The sequence below is a fragment of the Sapajus apella genome, unplaced genomic scaffold (assembly GCF_009761245.1).
Source record: "Sapajus apella isolate SASKATOON/1434 unplaced genomic scaffold, GSC_monkey_1.0 scaffold170, whole genome shotgun sequence".
In the NCBI taxonomy this organism is placed as follows: domain Eukaryota; kingdom Metazoa; phylum Chordata; class Mammalia; order Primates; family Cebidae; genus Sapajus; species Sapajus apella.
In genome coordinates, this window is record NW_022437110.1 from 1,585,224 (window position 1) to 1,611,954 (window position 26,731).

Genomic DNA, 26,731 nt, shown 5'->3' on the forward strand with positions numbered 1-26,731 from the left:
GGCCCCGCCCGCAACGGGGCGAGGATGGGGGCCAGAGTCGGGTCCCGGCCGCACCCACCTGCCTCGCACGCCCCCAGACGTAGGCGCCTCCTGCCAGGTGCCCGGCAGGGAGGGGGCAGCGCGGCTGCTGTAAAACCCTGCCGACTGGGGCACAGTCGCAGCCCCTTCCCCCTCCAGTCTGTCCTGAGGACTCCTCGCGTTGGGGTCCTGGCCCGTGGAAACGCTCAGAGCCCAGTGGCCTGTGCACGCCACCCCGCCCACGCTCCAGGGCCCGCATTCAACTTTGGCCTGTGGACCTCCAAGGCCCACCCCAACCGGCCCACGGATCGCAGTCTCCAAGCCTCCCGTCCAGGATCCCGATTCTCCCAACACCCGTGGCCTTCCCTGCCCCAACCCCGACTCCCTGAGGGCTGGAAGATTCGGGTTGGCCGCCTGGCACGACGGCTCGACTTTAAGGGTCCGGAACTAGGGGCGGGGCCGGGCGCTCTGCCTGGGTGCGAACTCTAGCCCCTGTCCCGCGCTCCTCCTGTGGGCTGCCCCAGCCTGGCGCGCAAGTGAGTGAGGTGCCTGGCTTGGGAGAGGATCAAGCAGGCAGAGAGGGTCGCCTAAATGCGCTAGGCCCACGCAGAAGGTCCTTGGGAGTTTAGGGAGTGTCAGGGACACTGCCCAGGAGAGAGGATGCGCCTTGAGCAGGACCTGGAAGGTGAGCAGACAAGGGAAGGAGAACGTTTTCAGCGGCGCCAGCGCGCACCTATGGCCTGGCTGGGGTGCTGAGGCTGGGCTAGACCTTCTGTGCTCTCTGCCCCCTGCACCCCTCTACTCTCCCCTGGGAAGGACCCTGGCCACTCCGCACAACCCCACTGCCCCAGTGTCTGAAGACCAGCCTGCTGACCGGGTCCTTCCCCTGACTCCCCCGAGTGGTGGCTGGAGGACGTTGTCTCAACCTGACTCTAACCCAGAGAGCCCAGAACTTCCATTTGTCTCCAACAGCATCACCATAAACGCTGGACTTGCTGACCACATGGCTGATCACGACCACCTGCCCTGTACCCCCCTAGGCTTCCGGTCAGGAGAGAAGTGAGGAAGAGCTGCCCCCTCCCTGCGCCCACCATCACTCCTGGTCTGGGATCAGGGCCAGAGTCCCCCCTTTCTCCCTGTCCCTCTCCAGGAGGACACTCTAGGGACCACCCACCCTCATCCCTCTCCCACAGGAAGGGGACTGGAGAGGCTGTCCTGGCTCCTTTTCCCCCATCCTGTCTCATCCAAGACCCTGAGCCTGGGGGGTTGGGCTCCCTTCAGCGGACCAAGGGCTTCTGGGAGGAGGCCACCCGCCATGTCAGCGGATTGATTAAAGTCATTGTGAGGATTTTTTTAACATTTAATTTACCAGGCACGCAGAGGCTGGTCAGAGCTGTCCCCGGGGAAATCTAGACCAAGGGAGCAAAACAGAAAAAACCTCCTACCATTCGGCAGAGCCCCTGTGATGGGATTAACTGCTGGAACTCAGCTTCCAATCAGACCACAGGCAGCAGTGTTTCAGGGAGGGAGGAGGACATGAGGCTTCAGTGATCAGATTCCTTCCCTGGGCGCTTGGAGCCCAGGGCCCTCCACATCGCCGTCTCTCCCCAACCTGCCGGTGCTGGTGAGGAGCCCCGCCCCGCCCCCCCCACCTCTCTGCACCTTCATGTCTCCATGCATGATGAGGTAGAGTGTACCCTCCAGAGCCCAGACCACCCCATCCATGTCCCTTCAGCCTGCAGGGAGAGAGCTAGGAGGCATCCCAGACATGCTCGCATAGAAACTGAAAACCTGGCAGAGGTGTCTGTAGTAGTGGAAAACAGACAGGTAGGAATGGCCAATCCTTACTTCATCCTTGGCGACAGTCGATGGACGGCAGGTGGGCCCGGGACAGGGACAGGCACAGCTGCGGGTAACCCCCATCTAGGCACCAAGGAAGGAGAGCTAAGCAGATTCCTAGCACAATTAGTGCCTGAAGAATATTTTAGTTTACAGTATCACTACTCAGCTATTTCCTTTCATATTATCCTTTATATATAATCATATATTAGTTTATAGAATGAGTGCCTGAAGAGCGTCCTACTAATCTGTTATTTCCATATATATATATTTTTAGTTCATAGTCGGAGGAATGCCTAGAGCAGACATAGCACAGAGCATGAATTAAGGAAGAAGCAGCTTATGGTCAGAGGAATGTATAGAACAGACACGGTACAGAGCGTGATTTAGGGAAAAGCAGTTATACCAGGACAAGAACCCACGGCCCAGGCGGCAGCGTTCAGCATTGTAAAGATACCCGCTGTATGCCAGGCTTGGGGCAAGAGCCACTCCTCCTGATAAAGGAGTTGTAGGACCTTGCTCCAGTTCTTGCGGAAGGCTGCCCTCAGACCTGCAATCCCAAGAGCCTCCAAGGGCTTAAAACCCCTCCGGTATAATCTCGCCTTGGTGACTGAACTTTACCAGCTCTTGTTACTGTGCTGCTCGAAAGGCATCTTCCTATAGAAATCACTGGAAGCTGCCAGCAGGTGGCGGTAACCCTGTCAGCTCTGCCGCTGCTGTGAGTCAAAGCATCCTCCTATAGATATTCTTAGAAGTAGCATGCCAGAGATATATTGCACACTGCACCCTCTTCGCTGCGCACGCCCACCTCCATGCCTCGGGGACCTAATGGGGGTGGACCCCTGGTTTATTGCTCAAGACCCTATGACTATCCTTAAAGATGACCTCACTCACTACCCTGCCCCCTAACCTGCACACAATAAACACAGATGCCTCTGGACGTTCGGGCCTCACCTGTCTGTGCTTATAGGCGGCGTGCCCCCCTGCGCCCAGCTGCACTTTCCTTGGCCGGGTCCTGTCTCTTTACTTCTTGCATCCTGTGCCTAAGCACAGCGATAGGGGACACCCCACGACCCTGTAGGGCTGCGGCCCTGCAACAGCACTGTGAGGCACAGCCCCGTTCGCCTTGGTAGAGAAGGTTTACACCTGTGAGGGCCAGGGCCTTTCCGGGGACAGACACGAGAAACAGGTAACAATTGTTCTCTCTGGAGAGAGAGTGTGGGTGGAGCTAGGGAGAGTCTTCACTTCCATTTTACACCCGTCTGCATGGTTTTTTAACCAGCCTGTTTAGTGTTTAGTGTTTAGTGAAGAGGTAAGGAAGGGTTACAGGGCCTAAACTGTCCACAGTACAATGTTCTGAGACCCATGGCCCTAGGAACACACAGGAACATCAGACGGACCCTCATCCTCGCCAAGAGTTGGGGGGATGGGAAAAAGCCCTTCCCCACTTCAAGGAGGCCTCGGGACGCCCCTCATGCTTTCCCAAGTTTGACCAGCTCACTGGGCTCCCTGCCTACCCAGCCCTCCTGGAGCCCAGGACCATGTCTGGGTACAGGAGACAGGGTGCCTCAGGAGGGCAGCCACAAGGGAGGCCAACCCGGCTCAGGGCAGGGCCTCCTGGTCAAGCAAGGCCCCTCCTCCCCAGCACCAAGAGCCGGCTTCAGGCTGTCACTGCACCAGTTCTTCAGAGGGCATCTGAGTGCCTAAGGGGGTGGCCGGCCCTGGGGCTTAGCCAGCACCGCATGTTCTCCGGACCAGGCTCTGTCTTACCCATGTGGTGATATCCACTCATTTAATCTGCACAACAGTGCTGGCGCGGGTATTGCATGATCGCCGTTTTACAGATGAGGAAATGAGGTCCAGAGTGGGGAGGTGAGTATCCAGGTTTCACCCCAGGAGTCTGTGCTCCAAGCCCTTTGTTTATAGCCTCCTCCTCCCTTCCCCCAGAGCCTGGCCTGAGGAGTGCGGCTGCTGAGCAAGGACCCAGCCCTGCCTTGGGACCAGGACGGCCCAGGATCGAGGGCCAGTCAGCTCTGAACCAAGCTGTGGGAACCCAGCCAGGATCCCACGGAGGACCCTGTGCTAAGGGTTCGTTGAATAAGGACAGACTAGGGACGCCCGCTGGTCCCGGGCTCACAGCTCTGAACACCTTGCCCTGTGCCAGAGGAGCCCCAGGTCCAGCACGGAGGAACAGCTGGGGATGCGTGGCTTCAGCACCTGAGTCATCACCAGGAGGGGGCTTCAGCAGGCAAGGGCAGCTGGGGAGCGGGGATGAGGGAGTGTCCTGGGGCGTCAAGCTCTCCATGAGTCATTGGCTCATTCACCCTTTCAATTCAGACCTCCTGGAGTTGTCCTTGACTCCTGCTTGCTCACCGCCCCCACCTCCCATCCATCAGATCTGTCCCCACCACCCTAATGGAATGTCAGCCCCTGGAGGGGATTCTGCAATGCCATGCCCGCTTTAGCACAGCCGCCAGGTGAGCCTTCAAGAAGGTGGTGGGCTCCTTCCACTTCTCAGCCCTGGCTGACCCCTCTCCCGCCGCACACATTCTGCTCCAGCCGCAAGGGCCTCCTCACTGTTCCCAACGTGCAGCCACCCTGACTTGAGTGTCTGCCCCACCGTTCCCACTGCCTGGGGGGGTCCTCCCCCAGACTTCCACATGCATGCCTTTCTCCACGCCCTTCATTTTTCCTTTTCCTTTTTTGATAGGGTCTTGCCCTGTCACCCAGGCTGGAGTGCAGTGGTGCAATCACAGCTCACTGCAGCCTCGACCTCCCAGTCGAAACTGACCCTCCCACCTCAGCCTTCTGAGTAGCTGGGACCGCAGGCACACGCCACCACACTCAGATAACTTTTTGAAATTTTTTTATAGAGACCAGGCTTCACCATGTTGCCCGGTCTGGTCTCTAACTCCTGGGCTCAAGCTCAAGCAATCCTCCTGCCTCAGTCTCCCAAGGTGCTGGGGTTGTAGGCGTGAGCCACCATGCCTTTTTTTCTTTCCTTTTTTTTTTTTTTTTTTTTTTTGGATGGAGGACCTCTCTGTTGCCCAGGCTGGAGTGCAATGGCACAATCTCTGCTCACTGCAACCTCCACCTCCTGGGTTCAAGCAATTCTCCTGCCTCAGCCTCCTGAGTGGCTGGAATTACAGATGTGTGCCACCACACATGGCTAATTTTGTATTTTTAGCAGAGACGGGGTTTCTCCATGTCAATCAGGGTGGTCTCGAACTCCCGACCTCAGGTGGTCTGCCCGCCTCAGCCTTCCAAAGTGCTGGGACTGCAGGCGTGAGCCACCACGCCTGACCCCACCAGGCCTTTTCTAAGCAAAGCTTTCCCAACCAGCCTTATGTAAAATGCCAGGCCCTCCCTGCATTCTACAGCCCCACCCAAGTTTCCTGTCCCTCCTTAGCACTTACCAGGAGCTGACTTAGATGTTTCTTACTTGTTTAGTGTATTGTCCCTCATCCCCTTTAGAATATCAGCTCACTGGGGGCAGGAAAGGTTTGGTTGAGCATCTGGTACAGCATTGAAGCTCATTCACTTTTGTTGAAAAAATAAAGGCATGCATGATCCCCAGGCTTGTTCTCTGTGCCACCAGGTCCTGCCACATTCCCCCTGCAGAGGGGCTCCTGTCCTTCCCGCCCCCCCCCCCCCCCCCCCGCCCCGCGGCCCCCCCCCCCCCCCCCCCCCCCCCCAGATCTCTGCTCTGGCCCCCTCACTGGCCCCACCCTGGCTTCTCGCCCCCCCACCACACTGCACCTCAAGGCTGCAGGGCCAGACCCCACCCCAGGATACATTGCCCAGGCCCCCGCAGCCCAGCCCGAAGTCAGCCAGGCTGACCTCATGGGACCTGCAAGGCAGCGTGTGGCTCCCAGCTGCCCCAGCCTGAGGACACTTCCTGGGCCCAGGTGGAAGCATTCCTGATCAACCTGCACCTTCTCTGTTCCCCTGGCAGAAGTGCATGTAGCACCATGCGGTCTCCAAAACTCCCAGCAAGTGCCGTCACCACCAGCGGGGAGAGCCCTGGCCAGCAGGCCAGCCCGAAGGGCCCACAGCCTGGCTCTCTCCTCACCGTGCTTGGCTCCCGTCCCCTGTCCTCCACAGGATCTGACTCCCTGAACCCCTCTCCATGCCCACAGCACTCAAGCCCTGGCAGGACTCCGGAGTCTCTGCGTCTCTCAGCCGCATCTGAATGGAGACACTGCCACTTGTGGCCAGCAGATGGCACACTTTGGCCACAGTCTGTGGCCAGAGGACAATGAAAGAGCCCTCTTGGTCCAGTTCCCCTTTCATGCAGATAGGAAAACCGAGTCCCTGAGACAGTGAAGGTGCACCAGGGCCTGGAACCTAGGGCTCACGCTCAAGGCCCATGAGACCGCCCTGTGGCTTCACCAGTGTCCCTCTGTGTTCTCCCCACCTCACCTGTTAAGGCCTTGGCTCACCTAACCCCATAGCCCTGACTTCCTTCTCCCTCCTGCTCCTGCCTCGTCTCCCTCTACTCCCTGGAGGCTGGGCTCAGCCTCCAGCTTGAGGGCAGGCAGTGACTGGGCAGAAGGACACATGGGTGAGGAGTCTTACCGAGTCCCCAGGCACCTTGGCTGACGGTGCAAGCCGCAAAACTTTGGGAAACCCCCTAGCACAGGTGCAGTGCCTGGACAGCCTCACCGCCATGCCACAACTGGCTCCAGTGCTTCCTGAAGAGCCCGGGGGTGAATCTCATACAAAACTACCAGCCTCCCTCAGCTCTGGATCTCCAGGGACCAAGGCTGGACATGAAGGCAGCCTCATGAGTAGAGGCTGTGTGTGTGTGTGTGTGTGTGTGTGTGTGTGTGTGTCTGTGTGAGAATGTGATGTTCACAAGAGTGTAGAACATTGATGTACCACACAGAGAGTGAGGTGCTGAATCAGTGAAGATGGGAATGTGGAGGGTGCCACTCCCTGCAGACTCTAGGGTCCAGCCAACACCATTAACCACATCAAAGACACCACACATTTCAGAAGCTGCCATCCCTTGGCCAAACAGGATATGGCATCTCTAAAACTAGTCCTGGGCATGATGGTGGAATTTCCTCAGAGAAGGAAAATATTGACATCCATGAACTTAAGTGCAGAGACAATTCAGAGGACAATCTAAAAAGTACTTGGAAAATAAAAATATAACAAATAAAATTCAAGAGAGAGGTTGAAAGATAAAATTTTTAAAAACCTCTCAGGAAGTAAAAGAGTTGGAAAATGAGATGGGAGCATTGTTTGAATTACAGAATTAGAGTAGGAAATTCAGTGTCTGAATCACAGGAGTTCCTGAGGAGGACAAAAAAAATAATGAGTGAAGGAATAATGCAAAAACATTTTCCCAGAACTAAGAGCTAGAAATCTTTAATGCTCAGAGCAAGAAAAGGGCGGTGGGGGGAGGGGCAGGCAGGGAAGGCCAACATCTTGAAATTTCAAAATAACACCAGGAACAAACGGAAAATACTAAAAGCTTCTGGGGCTGAGAGGAGGAAGGAGGATCAGGAAGCCGACTGACAGATATCTGACTGCTCAACGGAAACAATAAAAACGAGAAGATGATGGACTTTAGTGTCCAAAACTGAGGGAAAATGATTTCCTGTCTAGAATTCTATACCCAGCTAAGCTATTACTATCAGCTTAGCATAAAAGTAAAGACAAAAAGGTTTGCCTTTGATTTTTCTCCTTATTTTTTTTTTCATTTTTTGAGATGGAGTTTCACTCTTATTGCCCAACCTAGAGTGCAATGGCACAATCTCGGTTCACTGCAACCTTTGCCTCCCAGGTTCAAGCAATTCTCCTGCCTCAGCCTCCCAACTAGCTAGGATTACAGGCCCGCACCACCATATCTGGCTAATTTTTTTATTATTTTTATTTTTAGTAGAGATGGAGTTTCACCACATTGCCCAAGCTGGTCTCAAACTCCTGACCTCAGGTAGGTCCACCCACCTCAGCCTCCCAAAGTGCTGGGATTACAGGCATGAGCCACAGTACCCCACCAATTTTTCTCTTTCTTAAAGTTCTTGGATAATGGACTCCCCTACAGCAAGAAACTAAACCCAAGGAAAAAGAGGATGTGGAATCAAGGAGATGGGAACTAACCCAAGGAAGTGGTGAATGGAGATTAAGGATGTCCGCTGAACTGCAGTCCCAAGAGGTCCATACTGGAGCAAGCATCAACCACTCTCTATAGGTAGGGAAAAAGAAAAGAAGAAAGTAAGTAGATTACTTGATGTATTTGAACACATTTAGAAGAGATTTAAACTTCTAGCAATTAGCATGGGGCTGACCACAGTGGCTCATCCATGTAATCTCAGTTCTTTGGGGGACCAAGGCAGGAGGATCATTTGTGGCCAGGAGTTCAAGACCAGCCTGGACAACTTAGTAACACCTTGACTCAACAACAACAGAAAACTAAAATTAGGCATGGTGGTGTGTACCTGTAGTCTCAGCTACTTGGGAGGCTAAGGCCAGAGGATTGCTTGAACCCAGGAGTTTGAGGTTGCAGTGAGCTAAAAATCACACCACTATACTCTAGTCTGGTGACAGAGCAAGACCATCTCAAAAAAAAAAAAAAAAAAGAGCATGGGAATTATTCACAGTACAAAAAATAATTATGCCAACTTTAAAATAAAACATTTTTTTTAAGTTGAAAACTGTATCGGAAAAGCACTGTGATCATAGTATGCTACCAGGCTCAGTTGTGAATCATCTTTACACAGCTGACAATGCTGATGTAAACTCTGAATGCTGATTTAATCAAAAATTGTGACCAAGTTATAAGAATGATAGGAGTGGGGTCGGCAGAGAAAACAGAGTGCTATAAAATCCTCAGCCTCCATAGTAGATCCCTAGAAAGGACATAAAACTGAAAAGTAAAAATTGCAGGAAAGTGGGTTACTTGGAAGACAGAAGGAAATAGGAAAAGCAGCTAAAAGAGGTCCCTGCCAAGAAGTAGGGCTTGGGGTGGGAATAGGTAGGGCAGGAGGCTTCTGTTTTTCCTCCAACACTTATGCTCATTTGACTTCTTATATTGTATGCTGTTTAAATTTCATTTTAAAGTAATTATTTGCTTAATTTAAATATGTAGATATATACTTCTGAGTAACTCCTAAAAGAAATCCCAATGGAAATTATAAAGAAGGCAAGTAAATGAATACTACATATCACCATGTGTGGTCTGAGACCAAAGTGGTTCTCAAAGGAAAATTAAATCCTTACATGTGTCTATTATAAGACGAGAAAGAGTATTAATAAAGAATAAACAACACTTTGGGAGGCTGAGGCAGGTGGATCACCTAAAGTCAGCAGTTCAAGGCCAGCCTGGCCAACATGGTGAAACACTGTCTGTCCTAAAAATACAAAAATTAGCTGGGCATGGTGGCTTGCACCTGTAATCCCAGCTACTCGGGAAGCTGAGGCAGGAGAACTGCTTAAACCTGGGAGGCAGAGGTTGCACTGAGCCAAGATCGTGCCACTGTATGCCAGCCTGGGCAACAGAGCAAGACTTTGTCTCAAAAATAAATAAATAAAAAGACTAAATAAGCGAGACTTTGCAAAATGAGCTGCCAAGTGCTGCCTTAGCCAAAGGGTGTTGCTCAGCCTGCGTATTGGGGTGTCTTTCCAATAAACTACTCAGTCAGGATGATTTGGGCAAAGTTTTAACTGGAACTAAAGGAAGGCTGGCAAGGAGTGAGGTGGGGGAGGGGGAATACCTGGAGAGGTCCCTCAGAAGGGACTGAGCTGGCTATATTACTTAGACACCATCAGTGGCCACTTCTAAAGGTAGCCTCTGTCCTGCATGGTACTTGTGCTGGCCCCAAGCCTTCAGGGAAGTTGTGTGAGTACAGGAAGCGCTACATATACATGCAACTTGCTTATGATGGGGGAGCACTCGTCCCATCCCTGAGCCAGTTGGTGCATCTGAGCCCCCAGCAGGTGGTGTGAGCAGTCTGGCAGAGCTCTCGCTCCAAAGGAAGGCATAACAGAGGGCATGGCAGAAGCCACCAGGGCGTACCTGCAACAACATTGGCAGGCCCTAGGGACAGCCACAGATGTCTCAGGAAAAGAAATGTGGTTTTTTTAAAAAATGTCAACAGTCTACAGGTAGGAGTAGGAGCCAGTGTTCTTGGGGTAATAAGGAGATGGGTAAAGACTTTCACTCTGGGCCAAGATAAAGTAACAGAGACCAGATTTATACTCCCAGCAGAAATAATTTAAACATTGGACAAAGTATATGAAACGCCAGTTTACAGGCATTGTCGATCATGCAGGACAGGAGAGTGAACCCTGAGAGCAGGAAAACAAAAGTGAGCCCTGATCGCCCCAGCCCATTGCCTGGAGAAAGGACAGGCCTCAGCATGAGAAAGGAGGACCCAGGAGGGGCCCACAGGTGCCCCTAAACAGGGGAGACACGGTTGAAAGTGTGGAAAGACCAGGGTGGTTAGAGAATACACAATAGAGTCAGCACAAAAACTTAGCTCTGGAGCTCTGCAGAGGGCGCCCCTTGACTCTTCAGCTGAGTATGGATCAACTCATGAGGGTTCATAAACTACCCAAGGCTTTGGATAAAACTACCTGAAAGGGGCTGAGGGGAAGCTGCCCATATTCCAAAGCACGCTGGGAGCTAAAGCAGGTATTTGTATAGCTATGTTCATAGCAGCATTACAGTAGCCAACAGGTGGAAGCAACCCAAGTGTCTACCAGTGGATGAATGGATAACAAAATGTGGTATACCCACACAACGGAATATTACTCAGCCTTAAAAAGGAAGAAAATTCTGACACATAGTACAACACGGATAAGTCTTGAAGTTGCTATGCTAAGTGAAATAAGCCAGTCACAAAAGGACACATACCACAGGATTTCATTTAGATAAGGTCCTTAGAGTCATCAAATTCATAGGGACACAATAGGAGAATGATAGTTGCCAGGGGCTGGGGAAGGGGAAATGAGGAGTTGTTGTTTGCAAGATAGATGACAGATAAAATTTTAAATGTGTCAATAATCACAATAAATGTAAATGGTCTAACATCTCAATTAAAAGGCAGAGATTGTCTGACCAAATAAAAATAATAAGATCCAACTCTGTGCTACCTACAAAAAAAGAAGTTTAAATGTAAAAAGAGAAATAGGTTAAAAGTAAAAGGTTACCAAAAAAATTAACACTAATCAAAAGAAAGCCGGAGTGCCTATATTAATAACAAAAAGGTAAATTTCAGAGCAAAGAATATAATCAAGGATAAAGAAAGCAATTTCATAATGGTAAAAGGCTTATTTGAAGAAGAGGACATAAAAATTATAAATGTTTATTCACCATGTAACAGACATCCAGAAATACATGAAAGAAAAAAGAATAGAACTGAAAGGAGAAATGGACAAATCCACGTTATAGTTGGATACTTCAACACTCCTCTCTCAGTAACTGAAAAAAAAGCTAGACAGAAAATTGCAAGGATATAGCTGGCTTGAACAACACTATCAATCAACTTAATGTAGTTGATATTTATAGAACAGTGCTCCCAATGACAGCAAAATACACATAATTTTTCAGTACACACAGAACATTAACCAAAATAAAACATATTATGTGTCATAAAACAAGTCCAATAAACTTAATAGGTCTCAAATAATACAGAGTACAGTTTCTGACTATGATGGAATTAAATTAAAAATCAATATCGGAAAGAGATTGAGAAAATTTCCAAATATTTTGAAACTAAATTATACATTCCCAGGCCAGGCATGGTGGCTCATGCCTGTAATCCCAAAACTTTGGGAGGCCAAGGTTGGTATATCACCTGAGCCCAAGAGTTTGAGACCAACCTGGGCAACATGAGAAAACCCCATGTCTACAAAATATACAAAAATTATCCAGGCATGATGGCACACACCTGTAGTCCCAGCTACTCCAGCAGGCGAGGTGGAAAGATTGCTTGAGCCTGGGAGGTAGAAGTTGTGGTGAGTCAAGATTGCGCCACTGCACTCCAACCTGGGAAACAGACTGAGACTCATCAAAAAAAGAAAGAAAAGAAACAAAAGGAAGGAAGAAGGGAGGGAGGGAAGGAGGGAAAGAAAGAAAGAGGGAAAGAAAGAAAGAGGGAAAGAGAGACAGAGAAAGAAAAGAAAAAAAGAATACACACACACTTCTAGATAATCCAAATGTCAAAGAAAAATTCAAAAGGGGAATTAGCAAGTATTTTAAAGGGAATGAACCTGAAAGCACAATATATCTAAATTTGTGTAATGGAGCTAAAGCGGTGCTTAGAGGGAAATTTGTGGCACTAAAATGCCCATATTAGAGAAGATGAAAGGTCATATATCAGTGACCTCAGCTTTTACCTTAAGAAACTAGAAAAAGAAGTTGAGGAGATGTTGGTCAGATGATTCAAAATTTCAGTTAGGAGGAATAGGTTCTAGAGATCTATTGTATAACATAGTAACTAGTTAATAACAATGTATTGTAGTTTTGAAAATTGCTAAGGACCTGTTCTCACCACAAAAAAAAGATAAGTATGTAAAGTAATGCATACATTGATTAGCTTGATTTAGGCATTCCGTAATGTATATGTGTTTCAAAACAACATATTGTACATAATAAATATATACAATTTTATGTGTCAAATAAATAAAACGTTAAAAAAAGAAACCAGGAAAAGAGAGCAAATAAAAGTCAGAGTCAGGAGAAGAAAGGAAATAATGAAGATCAAATTGGAAATCGAGATAGAAAACAGAAAAATTATAGAGAAAATCAATAAAACCAAAAGCTGGTTCTTTCCAAAAATTGATAAAAATTATAAACCTCCATCCAGATGGGTCAAGAAAAAAAGAGAAAACATGTCATCCACATTAAGAACGAGAAATGGTACATCACCACAGAGTCTACAGATATTAAAAGATAATAATGGAATAGTATGCATATCTTTATATCAATAAATTCAACAATTTAGATTAGATAAATCCTGTGAAAAGACACAAACTGCTAAAACTCACTCAAGAAGAAATAGATATGCTGAATGGCCCTCTATCTAGGAAATATGTTGAATTTGCAGTTCTTTCCAACACAGAAAGCCCCAGGGGTGGGAGGAGTTGGGGAAGGAGAGCGAGATCACAAGGGCTGGATGGACCCTGCAGGCAGCTGTGGTTGGTCAGTTTTTCATCTCGACTGTGGTCATGGTTTCACAGGTGTGCACATACATGTCAAGAGCCAGCAGATTGTAACCTGTGGACTTTACTGTATGTCAGTGACATTTTAATAAACCCAAGAAAAATAGTGACACCTCCCACAAAGGCCGGAGAGCTCAAGACAGCTCTTTTTCTCCATGTGCCCTCCCAGTGCAACTTTGCTCCCCAGCAGCCTCAGAACCGCAAGCAGACACTCAGAAGCCCAGTCACAGTGGCCCCGCAGCACTGTGACAGATCCGCTGTCCCATGGGACTTATCTAGTCACCTAGGAAGGAGCCATCATCTGTCCTCTCTCTGATGATTCTCAACTGCAGACACATTGCTGTGGCCTGAGTGCTTGTGCCTCCTCCAAAATTCATGTTGAAACGTAATCCCCAGGGCAACGGGACTAAGAGCTGAGGCCTTCGGCAGCTGACAAGGCCATGAGAGCTGGACCCCCATGGGCAGGATCTGTGCCTTATGAAAGGGCATGAGGGGGTGAGTTTGCCCTTCCCATCCTCTCTGCCCTTCAAGCCTCCTGTCATGTGAGGACATGGCGTCCCTCCCCTTCAGAGGATGTACACAAGGCACCAACTTGGAGGCAGAGACTGAGGTCTCACAAGCTATAGAACCTTCCAGCACCTTGAACTTGGACTTCCAGCCTCCAGATTGGTAAGAAATAAATTTCTCGTGGTTCTTTACACATTACCCATCTCAGAGGTTTCGTTACAGCAGCACAAATGGCCTGAGACCCACATATACACCCGGATTCCGTGAGCCCCGAGTGGACACCCCCAACCTTGGCCTGGCAGGCTATCTGTGCAGTGGGGGGTATGGACTCTTCTGGGGAAGGACAGAGAAGCTAAGATGCAAATTCTACTCTGGGCTCCTGCTCCCAGAGAAGTGGCGGCCAGGACACCACCCACAGCCACAGGTTCAGGGCCTGTCTCCCCTTCCCCCAGCCCGTCTCTCTTCCTGAGGCCTGTGAGCTGCTCTCAGCCTTGGGCATTTAGCAGGCTCACCTGGGAACTTGGTGAAGACACAGATCGCTGCCGACTGCCTGTCCTACTCACTGAGCCTGGGCCTCAGCGGTGAGTCAGAACCCCTGCCTTCCCATACTGGCTTAGCTACTTTAACAGAGACCAAAAAATAACAGTGGCTTTAAAAGGCAGAAGCTTCCTCTCTCTTATGGAAAAGACAAGCTGGTCAGCTGTCCAGGTGGGCGGGGCAGCGTGTGCATGAGCTGGTCCAGGTAGGGTGACCAGCAGTCCCAGTTTGCCCCAGACTCAGAAGATCGCAAGAACCTTTCAGTGCCAAATCTGGAAAAACCCAGGCTCACTTGGACAGGCTGGTCAGCCTTGTGCCAGGATGCTTTGCCCTCCCCCGGCGTGGCCCTCCAGTGACACAGCCGCACGGCTCAATGCCATGGTGCCCAGTTCCACCCACAAGTTTCATCCGCCTCTATTCATACTCCCCGGGGCAGAACTGTGGCACATGTCCCCACCAGCAACCCAGGAGACTTGCATGTCCTGCTTCCCTTCGGGAATTCCATGGCTGAAGGAGTGGACGGAGCCATCCTCCACCTGGGTCAGGGGCAGAGGCTGGAGAGGCCACAGTGGAGAGGTTGGGCTGCTGGGAAGCACAGTTCTCCTCTCAGCAAAGTAGGGGCCCGTCCTCCTGGTGTCCCCAGGGACCAAGCATGGGCCTGTTGTGAGACCACACCTCATGACCACCTGGGCCTTCCATTGGTCCTCCAAGGCCCTGGCTGAAATTCGGCCTCTCCAAGGATCCCCCACCAGCCCTCCCACCACCTCAGCTCCGGTGACAGCTCTGCCCAGCTGAGCACGCCGGGAGTTTGCTGCATCATCTCAGAGGAACTTCCATCTAGCTCCACGTCATCCTACAAAAGGAAGAAACAGGTGTTAGAGGGGATAAGGGCCTTTCCAAGGTCACTTGCTAATAGGCATAGAGCTGGGGTTTGAATGCACAATGGACTCTGGGTCCCCTGTAACAGGGCAGGGAGGGTGGAGGAAGGTGCCTCTATCTCTTCAACCCCTCTGTCCTCCCACCTTGCCCATTCTCCTGGTCAGGTCCCCAGGGCCAGCCTACAGGCTTCAGCGGGAATGGGTAGGAGCCACAGAGACCAGTGTCATAGGCGGGGTGGGATGGCAAGCGCGGGCTGGAGCTCCTGAAAGTGGGGCGCATGGGAGCCAAGCCCTTTCCCCACCCTGGCTCCCTGAGGCAGTGCAGCTCAAACCCAAGGCAGGGCATCTGGCCCAGTGGCCCAGGAGAGGTCACTGCAATGAGAAAGCTGGCGGCAGGGGCTGAGGTAGGGGCTTCCTTGGAGAACAAAGTGCCAGAGGCAGAGTTGAGGCTGGGGGCGGGGGTGCACCTCGGGTAAGGACCAGGCCAATGCCCCTCCACCAACCATCCTGGTTTCTGCTTCTCTGAGGTTAGAAGGAAATGGGTGGTTTGCTTTCGAGGGAGAAACCACACTGAAGCCTGGGGAAAAGGACAAGTGACCGCAGGGACACAGTGATGCTTTGGAACGTGTTTATTGTTGTCAGTCTAAAATGTACAGATGCATTCCAAACAGAATGTTTCCAAGCTGCAGCTCGGGGACACAGCCGCCACTCCCCACCTGAGCCTCAGGCCCTCTCACGGGGCTGCTGAGGGTTGAGGGCCCATGCGGAGGGTGTGGGGGAACGTGCTTGTAAAATGAAATGGCCACAAGGAGCTGCGGTGGTCAGTGGGCAGCAGCTGGGCAAGACACTCTGGCCCCTCCAATGCCAGAGACCCGCTGGGCACTCCCACAGCCCCAGGCTCTGAAGCCAGAGCCTGAGAGGTGGCCACAGTGGCATTTTCTGGGCAACAGGGGAGGTGCTGGCCAGTGGTGGATGCTCTCCTGGGAACTCCACTCCCTCCACCTGGGTGGCCAGGGGACCCTGCTGTCCTGCAGCTGACCCTCTCCCAGAGCAGCCCTCCACAGTCACCTCCTGCCTCTTCACATCAACCCCCCACATGTGTAGGTGGGGCACAGACAGGGCAGGTGACTGGCCCAAGGCCACCCTAGCAGGCCTCAAACCCAGGCCTGTCTGACCCATCTCCCGGGATGCCCCACAGCTCTCTAATCACTGGGTGAGGAGGTGGGGACTGGAAGGGACCCTCTGCCCCGCAGGACACAGCAGCCCAGGCAGCACCAGGCAGAAAACCCTAGTCCCTGGCTGGAGATGGGGACAGATTCGACCCTTCGCTGAGCCCCTCCCAGGGCTGCCTGTGGCTTCACACCCAGACTGGCGTCGACCTCTCCGGTGGGCGCCACCACGAGCGAGGCCCAAGGAGACTCTGGCGCAGGCGCCTGTCATCGTGGGCGCCGCCTCTCCTCTACCTGGGTATGGTCTCCAAACTTCCTCCCCACTCCCAGTTTCTGTGCCTCGAGGTCCTTCAGGTGTTTAAAGCACACTCATAGGAGCCGCGCAGCGCGCCCCAAGGCCTCGGTGAGAGGAGCTCCAGGGAGTGGGCAGCGGGAACCGCTGGCTGGCCAGCAGGGTGCGGCAGCTCCCCGGAAGCGCAGGGCAAGGAGCGCTGCTCAACCCTGCGGGCCCACCGCCAGGTCCTCGCTGGGAATTGCACGGAGTTTCGAGGTGGGGGCCCTCGGGGCGCTGGAGGGCGGCGGCGGCGTCTCCAGGCGGGCAGCGCGCCAGGAGCGTGGGCGACCAGGGCGCCCCTAACCCCGGCCGCCCCCGGCCACCTCCCTGCAGCACTGGGCTGTGAAGCCGAGGGTCTACCCGGGCAGCAGGCGGGGCCCGCTAGGGCCCGGGGGCTGCGCGGTGCGGCGCTTGGAGCTGCCGGTGTGGAGCGCGGAGCCGGCCCGTGGGCTCCCCTGGGTTGGTCGCCGGCGCGCCCTCGGCTGTGACTCTGACTCCAGGCCGCGCGCGGGACGCTGCGTCGCTGTCGCCGTCGCCGGGCCCGCCGGGTCTAGTGGTCCTAAACATTTCACAATTGCGCCACAGAACTGTTGAACTGTTAAGAACCACTGGACCCAGCGCGCAAGTCCGCGGCACTGTCAGTTTGCAGAGCTGCAGAGAGAAGAGCCCCAACGCCCTTGGGACCGCCCGCGGACCCCGGGGGACCCGCCCCTGCGCCCGGATCCCAGCCGGCCGAGCGCCCCCGGCCCTGCTGCAGCCGCCCGGCCCCGATGCCGCCCCTGGCGCCTCAGACGCCCCGGCCAGGCGCAACAGGGGATCCCGGCCGCAGAGTCCAGCCCCGCCGCGTCCTCGCCGGCCCCGACGTCCCCTCGTCCCGCCGGCCCCGCGTGGCAGGCGGCTGCGCTCCAAGCGGCAGCCGCCAGCGCCGCGGCGCCTTTTTATGCCGCGCGGCCGCCCTTCCCGGCGCCGGAATGCGCCCGCGCCGCGCTGGCCCGACCGGTTTTTCCGGGAGGGGCGGCTCCGGGCCCGCAGGTCCCGCGACAGATCCTCCACGGTCGGGACCTGCTCCGCGCGCCCGCGCGGGGGTGGCCCTGACTCAGCAGCCGCCCCGCCCGCCTGGCGCCCTCGCCTCCAGCGCCTGGCCTGGGCGCACCTGGCCTCCCGGGGTCGGGGTCCCCGCTGGGAAGCGCGCGCACCGTCTGGTCTGGGCCTGGGGCGCTTGGGCGCATGGAGGGTCCGGGGCTCCACCTAAGCTGCGTCGGGGCCCAGGGCGGCCCGGGCAGGTGAGGACCAGGCCCGACGGGAGCCCAGGGCTGGGCCTGCCCCTCTGGGTGTGGGGGCGGCTGGACACACCCACCGCGGCCCCTCTCACTTCAAAGGGAACTTCGTGGGAGGGGGAAAGAGAAAGTGAAACTGGAGGAGGGAGGGAGGGGACCGTCCAGCAGGTTTCTGCTTCTCAGACCCTGAACCCCAACGCGGCAGCCCACGGGGTGGGGGGGAGCCCGGTACCTGCCTCCTCATTTCCCACGCGGGGGGGAGGGGCGCCCTGCCTCCTCACGCAACAGGAGCCTGCGCCTTGCTCCCCCGACACACAGCCCAGCCCCGAACGAACGCCCTGGCGCAGCTGGCCCTGCCGGCCCTGCCCACTTAGTCACCTGGAGGTGTCCCGGCCTGACCAGTGGCGCCTCCCAGGGACTCTGTTTCAGCAGAACACAGCAGTTGAGGGGAGGGCTCCGGCTCTCGGAAGTACAGAGAAGGAGGGGGAGGTGACCAGCTTAAGCACTTGCGCCAAGTCTGGAGCCACTGCTGTGCCTGTGCAGTCCTGGGCAGCAGGGCTGTGACACGCCATCCCACCGCCGCCCAGCCAGGAGCCCAGCGGCCTCTGTGCTCAGGGGCCAAGGTCGACCCAGACCAGAACACAGCACCAGACCTGAGGGACCCCTAGACACTTCCACACGTGCTGTGTGTGGCTTAACTATGGCAGCCGCCCTGGAAAGGGAATCAGAAAGGTTTTGTTATTTCCATTTTGCAGTTGGGGAAACTGAGGCCCGGGGGGGACAGTGACTTCTGGGGATTCCACAGCTCTTGGTGGTAGAGAGGGGACAACAGGCCTTGGCATTGCTGCATCTGTGGGTCTCAGGGCCTGTGCGTGGCATCCAAGCGGCTGCGGCATGGAGGTGCGGGTAGAAGTAGGGACACGGGGGCTTGAGATCCAGAACAGGAGCTTGGGAGCTCCTCCCCCTCCACAGCTGCAGGGGCAGGAAGAGCCCAGCTCTCCTGTCACCCAGGCTGGAGTGCGGTGGTGCAATCATGGCTCACCACAACCTCCAACTCCCGGGTTCAAGCGATTCTCCCACCTCAGCCTCTAGGTAGCTGGGACCACAGAAAAAAACCACCACACCTGGCTAATTTTTGAATTTATTTTTTACAGACAGGGTTTCGCCATGGTGGCTGTTCTCAAACTCCTGAGCTCAAGCCGTCCACCTCCCTCAGCCTCCCTCCCAAAGTGCTGGGATTACAGGCGTGCCCGGCCACCTCTCCTATTCTTAATTCTAAGCCCCGGTCTAGTCCGGTCCTGGCAGACTCCTGACACACAGCCACCTGGGTGGGCTTGCCTTGCGCAGCAAACATGGCTCCCGTGCCCAGCATCCAAGGGCACTGAGAGAAGACAGAGAGAAGCTGACAAGCACCAGCACCTTCAGTCCCCACCAGCCGCAGGAAACACTGGTGTGTCACCAGAAGGGGAACTTCCTCGCATGCATGAGAAGTCTGGTTACCTCCAGCAGGGGAGTTGCGGCCCTGCAGGGCCCTCAACTAAGGAGTCTGATTTTAGGATAGAAAATGCTGATTAGAACGACAGTAGACGTGATGGAGAGATGCTTCCCAGGGATAGCCCTGAGATCCAGGTGATTTGTGGTGGGCTGTAGGAAGCAAGGCCTCCCCCAGCGTGAAATTACCAGGTGTGAGCAACACCACCCCGCTGTGGGGAGGTGGGTCCCACACGCACCAGGCACCCAGCTGTGCCTCATTCCTGTGTCTCCCATGGCCTCATGCCACAGCAAGAGTCGAGGGGGCCCTGATTCACAGCGCTGCTCTGCCCTGTGCCAACACAGAGCCCTGGGCACAGGACGGGGCCACTCTGCGCCATAGCTTCCTCGGCCATGAAGTGGGAGAGGCAAGGACCCAGTGCCCTCCAAGGCGCACAGTGGGGACGAAACACACCAACATGGGGCAGGACACCACGCTCCAAGCCTGTCTGTCCCGCTGTTCCCGCTGCACACCAGAGATCCAGAGGCCTCGGGGCCAGGTCACTGCCCCTCGAAGAGCCCAGGGAGCCCTGAACAGCGGGCCTGCACCCCCTGCCACTTCTGGGTGATTGTAGAGGAGTCCCCTTACCCAGGGACCCTCTGACCTCTCCCCAAGGGCCACAAACAGCCCCCGAGGAAGCTCCCAGACTCAAGCCTATGACTCTTCATAGCCTCCTGAGACACTGGCCAGTCCTGGCTCCCTGTGGTAGGGCCCTGCACCCCACAAGGCTTCGGAGGGTCTGAAAATGCAGGTGTGGCCTCCCCCTCCAGCCCTGTGAGGAGCACTCCCCATCTGCCCAGCCCCTCCCCGCCTCTGTGGTCCTCAAGCCATCTCTGCCAAACTCCGTCAGTGACCCAGTTGGAGAAAGGCCAGCTTGGTAAGTGCTCCCTGCGGGACACGCAGGCTGAGTGGCACTTTCCACACTGCAGGACACTCACCCCAGGCATCAGCGGCTGTGTCTACACTGGCAGGTTGGCACCTGCTCTGGGAGGGTGCTGCCATGTGGGCTACCGTGAGCCACCTGAAGCTTTCACAACCTGGGGCTCCCAGGGCCTGGAACAGCGCTGAGCGGGGCAGTGTGAGTGACAGGCTCTGCCCAGCCCTCGGGACCGAGCCAATCAGGTGGGCTCAGCCCAGGGATGTTGAGGTGGTCTCCCCAGTCCCCACCTGCCCCAGGTGTTTTGTCCGTTGTCCCGCTGCCTCCCGAAAGGCCCTCCGAGGGTCCTGGCCGTCCCGGGACAGCAGAGGCTCCTGGCTGTCGGGCGCTGTACCACCATCCCTCCCCCTGCAGCCCCCACGGGCCTCACCAAGGTGTGCAGCGAGGGCCTCCGCAGCCCCGCCATGCCATGCTCTCGTGGCGTCACCTTGTTGTGCAAGGCCCAGGCACACCCGTGTCGGGGTGAGGACAGCAAGGATGCGGGCGGCAGTGCCAGCCAGGCTTGGGAACCAGGCTGAGGAGCCCGGGGTGTGCCTGGCTGCCAAGGGCCAGCTCTGGGGTCTCACTTTTGCCCTCCTGGGCCTCCAGTCCAGGGACCAGCCAGAGGGACAGACAGGAACTGTCCCCTAGGCAGGTAGAGAGGCCTGGCGGGAGGCAGCTCCCAGGCTCCTCACACCAGCAAGAAGGGGTCAGGGGCTGGGGGTGGCAGCAGGAGTCCCTGACCATCCCAGGCCCATGCATGCACACATGGCAGGAGCCAGGGGTCCACACCCCGATTTCAGCCCCAGCTGAAAGAAGGCACGAGGCCGCCCCACAGCACCCCAACTGGGCAGCAGCAGGGACCACCCCACGCACCCACCTGCCCAGGCTGTGCCAACAGGCCGGCCCAGGTCACCCCTTCCCTTGCAGAGTGGCCTGGCTCATGGCTGAGGTTGTCAGGAGCTTCAGGCAGAGCAGGGGCCGGAAGGGTCCCGAGGGGCCCCCTTGACATTCACGGGCTTCTGCAGCGCTTGGAGCCCTGGTGTAGCCCTGCCCTGAGATGGGGGCCAGGTGCAGCGAAGCTGGGGTGACAGAAAACCAGACAGCAACTAGGATGGGGCTGTGAGGACTAGAGCTAAGCAGAAGCAGTGTGCTTGTCCAGGGGTTGGAGGGCTGCCTGGAGGAGGTGACTTCAAGCTCCAGAAAGAAGGCACAGGAGGTGAGGAGATGAGCAGAGGGTGTCTGGAGAAAGGGCCGGCCTGAACAAAGGCAGGGCGGCAGGAAGGGGGAGGGGAGAGGCTGGGAAAGGAAGGCCGGTTTGGCTGCTTGGCCAAGTCACCTCCGTGAGCACTGCCCCACCCGGCTCACACTCACAGCTGCCTCGGGAAGGATGGGCCAAGTGCCCCCCTCACCCCCACAGAGCCCGGGCCTGCCTCCACACACAGCCACAGTCCAGACCCAGACAGACCCACTCAGAACCAGGCTCTGGGGACCTGGAGAGGAGATGCCCAGAGACTTTATTGCCATTCTGCCCAACAAAGGCCTTCAGGCTTTGCCTGAGAATGGGCTGGAAAGCAGCCCCAGCAGGGGGTCATGCCTGAGACCCTCCAGCAGGTCACAGGAGGAAGGAATGGCTTACACTGCAGCAGGAGAGCTTCAGGTTAGACACCAGGCAGCACTTCCTGAAAACATGAGGGCTCCTTATAACATGCGGAGGCCCAAGTAGTGTGCGAAGTCAGGGCAGAGAGACAAGCCCAGGCATGCGGTCTGTGCAGCACGGTCCAAGAGCCAGAGCAAACCCAGCATGAGACTGTGGGAGGGCCATGCGACCGAGTGGGAATGGGGGTGTCAGCTGGGAACTGGCCTGGGAGGCAGGTGGAAGCACCCAGCCTCAGCGGCCCAGTGGGGCAGGGCACAGGGGCACGGGTGGGTGAGAGGATGCTGAGCCCTGGCTGGGCCCTCGGTGCTCAGGTCTGGTCAGTTTCTTCAGGAAGACCTCCCTCTAAACCGTGTTCTGCCCCAGACACCCCCAGGAGGGGCTCTGCAGACCCTACACTGGCTGGGATCCATCTCAGCCTCCCGGCTCTGTCCCCCTTGGATATGCCCCTGAGCCAGGATCCAGCCACACATACTAGAAGCTGGCTGTGGGGTGTCAGCCCCGCCTGGGTAGGGACTTACCGGGCCTGGGGCCTGGGCACTGACCGCACCCTCCAGACTCTGTAGAAAGGCCACCACTGCCAGGTTTCCAGCTGCCTCCGCCTATGGGCAAGCAGTGGGGAGGGACTGCCTTGGGCCACTGACCAGCGGCTGGCCCAAGGATTCCCGTCCCCAGGACTCCCTTCCCTGCTCCCAGCCCACGCACACAGGGCCCAGCGGCTCCTGTACTCTCTTCATCCCCACCACTCAGGGCTCTGAGAAGGGGACGGCGTCCCATGGTCCTGCCCAGGGAGGGCTGGGCATTTGGGGATGGGGCAAAGGGGCAGCTGGTGAATTGTCTGGGTGTCCTTCCTGGAGGTGGCAGCCTTTGGAGAGGGTGCAGGGGGAAGGGGCACTCACGACATGCAGGGCGCTGTGCCCGTCATAACCCAGCTGCCCCAGGTCAGCCCCTGCCTGCCACCACACCTCCAGGCCTTTGAGGTCAGCCCTGGATGCCAGCCTGGGGGTAGGATAGAGGAGGAATTGTTGGGGCCCGCTGGGCACCTGTCCATCTGCCCACCTGCTTGTCCCCCAGGTGCCCTGGATGCTCTTACAAAGCCAGCCCCAGACAGCTGACCCAGTAGTGGCCTGGTCCTGGGGCGATGGGAAGCCTGGAGTCTGGTGTCACCCAGTGGGTGGCACTGTGACTCAGGTCAGTGTGCACCTGCACACAATGCAAACGCACCTGAACACGTGCACACACACCAGCATGCATGCACACACAGGAGCCTGTGCACACACACATGCACACCCACCCGCCAAGCGCCCCACGCTAGTTTCACGTTTCACAACACCATTTTTCCCGGGGCAGGGTCCACATGGAGGAACAAACTGGCTGCTTCAAGCAGCCCAGTGGTTGAGAGAGGGGGACACAGGGGGCCCTGGGATGGCGGTTGGGCTTGGACCCTAGCAGACTGCATGGGGTTCCTGGCTAGGACAGGGGTCTGGGCCCAGCTGCCCAGGATTGGCAAGCCAGGCCCTCACCAGCTCCTCCTCACCCTGCCACCCTCCTGGGAAGAACCCACTCCCCACCTGGGGAGGCCAGGAGCAGGCCAGGTGGTGACCCCACAGGGAGGGCCCCACCCCTGGTGTGCAGTGGGGGAAGTGGCATGGCGAGGGAGGGGCTGCCCCCTCCTCTGGAGGGCCCTTAGGGGCTCTGCTTCAACCCAGGAAACAGCGGCAGCCCTGCAGTGAGTTCTCTGGATGGTCCCACTGGCCCCTCCTGAACTCACCCCAAGAGGCCAAACCCCACAAACACACTGGCCCCTAGGAAGGCCTGGCTGAGGGGCTCATGTCCACCCAGCAGCTGGCCAGGCCCCACTTCCCAGCAGAGTCCTGGACCAGGGTTCTGGTCCCAGCTCCCACAGGACCTGACTACTGCCTCAGTTTCCCCATCTGTCAATGGAGCCAACAAGACCTGCCTAGAGTGCAAATCTGGACCAAGTCACCCCAGACATCCCTTTAAAGGCAAGCCCAGGGGTTGTGGGCCCATCCCAGAGGAGGAGCCAGGGCTGCTGGCCCACCCATTCCCCACTCAGCCAGTCCACCGAGCCTCCGCCAGCACCCACTACCCAAGCTTGGGACTCGGACTTCCAGGGACACACCCCGACACTCAAAGCATCCCCACCCCGGCCACCACCTGCACCCTGCCCAGGTCCCCTCCTGCCTCTGACTCACCCTTTGGGTCCCTCGGAGCCATCCTGGCCTCAGGCAGCCCAGGCCGGGCACAGGAGGCAGCACCAAGTCACCAGGCATAAGGTGGGGGAGGGGAAGTGCCTCTGGCTGCCACAGAGCTCCCTGCAGCACTGGCCCACCTCCACTCAGCCCCACAACCAACACCCGCACCGAGGGCCTCCCTGCGCCTCAGTCTCCCCAACAATCACATGACGTCAGAAGCCCTGAGCCTGCCTCGGTGGTCACTTAGGCAGCACGTGGTCAGAAGGCACATTGGCCACCGGTGCCATGAGGCCAGCAGGTGGGGGCTGGGCCTAGGTCAGTTTATCCCAGGACAGGAACCACACTGGGGAGAACAGAGCTCACAAGACCTGTCACCTGCCAGGGGCCTCAGCTCCCCTGTGCCCCACCTGCCCCAACCTCCCCAAATGCAGCCCCAGCCACCCTCCAGCCCATGGCCCAGCCTCTCACACCAGACCACCAATTCCCATACCCCTCCTCAAGGCCGCCACCCATACACACACACACGCACACATGCACGCATGCACACACATACACACACACACGCACACATGCATGCATGCACACCCACACACACACGCACACATGCACGCATGCACACACATGCACACACACACCCATGCTGGACTGTTCGCTCACCTGGCAACAGCCCCTTCCCCTGCCCCATGCCATGGTGCAGGGCAGACCCCTCTTCCAGTCAGCCAGGACGGTGCACACGGAGGTCAGCGGGCCTCTCCTCTGAAGCCCCCACACCCTAAGTGACTTGTCCCTCCCAGCAGGTCTGACTTCCCTTCCCCGAGCTGTGTCCCCCACATCCCTGAAGGCACAGGTGCTCCAGCCAAGCTGACCTGCATAGCTCTGTCCCTGCCCCCTCCAGCTCCTGGGCAGACAGGGAGGCCCCGGCCGCCCGCAGCAACCCCACGACGCCGGGATGCCTGCGTAAGAAGGAGTGCGCTGACCTTCTGCTCTGGCCAGCCCAACCCGGCTGCACCTCACCCAGGAGCCAGCAGGACTCAGGTCCTGTGCATGGGGACAGGGACCTGCCTTCTCAGGACCCCATAGCCCTAGCCTCAGACAAGGGCCCCTCCCCCTAATTCTCTGCCCCAGCCCATGTGACATCATCTCGGGGTCCCGCCACCTCCATATGTCCAGGACACCTTCCTAGGACAGCTCAGGTCTGCAAGGAGGGGGGTTCAACTCTGCGGCACCCCCGCACCCAGCCCCACAGGGGAGGGCATTGGCTCCTCCCAGCTCGGTCTGCCCCACCCATCTCAAGGGTGAGCCCAGCTAGAGGACAGCCTCACAGGCGCTGACGGGCCCCACTGCACACCCCGACGTTGATCATGTCCCCTGACCTCCTCGGCCAGGCCCGGGGAACACAAGCAATCCTGCTGACTGCCCTTGGGGTGGGGTGGGGGCAGGAAGCAAGGACAGTGGAGTCTGTGGGGGCGGGGGCAGGGCTCTAGCAAGGCCTTGGAGCAGAGGCACAAAGGCCTGAAGCCACAGAGCCCATTGGATGGGGTGACCTAACCTTTGCGCCATCACTGCTGACCACGTCCCCCACCTCTGCCAAGCACCACAAATCCCTCCCCCCGTCACCCTCATTAGGAGGCTGGGGACAGGTGTGAGATGGTAGCCTCGCCGAACCGCACTTGGGCACAGCAGGGCCAGGCAGGCGGCCTCCGGGAGCCTGGTGGGGGAGTGACGCTGGGAGACCGGTGGGGAGGCTGCTGTGAGCCTGGTCCTGTGAGTCCGGAGGGGACGAGGGGCCAGGACTGTGTGAGCTTCCCTCCTCACCACCCACCCACGCCCAAGGATGCCCCGTCCAGGATCTCCAGGCTGGATCACCCCTTCATAGCCCCTCCCCCTCCTGTCCACCACCTTGTTCTCTCCTGCTGCTTTGAGTACCCCGTCAATGCTCACAGGCCCTGGAAAGCATCTTCTACGCCAGTCCTCCCCTTCACAAAGGGCGCCATACGCCACCCCAGGGCTCACCGTTGGGGAGGGGACCCACAACTGGGCACCTCGGGGTCACACGACCTGCACTTCTCTCCACGGACTCCTGAGTACTCCCTCCCCGAAAAGAACCCAGGGTCCTGCAAGCCAAGTCCTCACTCCCAGGGGCAATCTCCAGGAGCCCTGGGGTCTCCGAGAAGGCATGTGGGTCTGGGCACTGGCACTGGCAGACAGGCCCTCCACCTTCCCAGGCCCAGGCTGCTGGGCATCAAGGGCAATAAACAGTAGGAAGGGGGAAATGACCCCATCCCACCAGTGCCGGCCCCGCCCCCGCTCCGCAGGGCACATACTCGCACTCTGCCTCTGTCGCCACTCTGGGCTTAGGGAACAGACGCCTGCCAGGGCTTGCTGGGTGGGGCCAGGGACTCCCACATGCACGGGCTGGACCTGTCTTCCAGGCCCCAAGTGGCCTGTCGCACCCCAGATCTGCTGCCAGCTAGCCTGCTTTTTACTTACCCTGTCTGGCTACTGGGCCAGGACCTTCTGCCCCACCTCCACCCCAACACCCCACATCCACAGGCGCACAGGGATGACTCAGGGAGCACCCGGGCACCCCCCACATCCATAGGCGCACGGGGATGACTCGGGGAGCACCAGGGCACCCCCACATCCACAGGCGCACGGGGATGACTCGGGGAGCACC

The 26,731-nt window shown here is 56.7% G+C and overlaps 1 protein-coding gene across 1 annotated transcript in view; it reads right to left on the bottom strand.

Annotated features, from left to right (window-relative positions):
• Positions 1-21,653: 21,653 nt before the first annotated feature.
• The window catches only part of ASPG (asparaginase), a 25,437-nt gene continuing 20,359 nt past the window's right edge, over positions 21,654-26,731 (bottom strand). Inside the window, exons 13-16 of the mRNA XM_032267578.1 lie at positions 24,921-25,007; positions 22,738-22,837; positions 22,360-22,440; positions 21,654-21,863 (exon numbers count right to left, since the gene is read on the bottom strand). Coding sequence (XP_032123469.1) covers positions 21,843-21,863; positions 22,360-22,440; positions 22,738-22,837; positions 24,921-25,007 — 289 coding nt within the window. The 3' untranslated portion in view covers positions 21,654-21,842. The remainder of the gene's footprint in view (positions 21,864-22,359; positions 22,441-22,737; positions 22,838-24,920; positions 25,008-26,731) is intronic.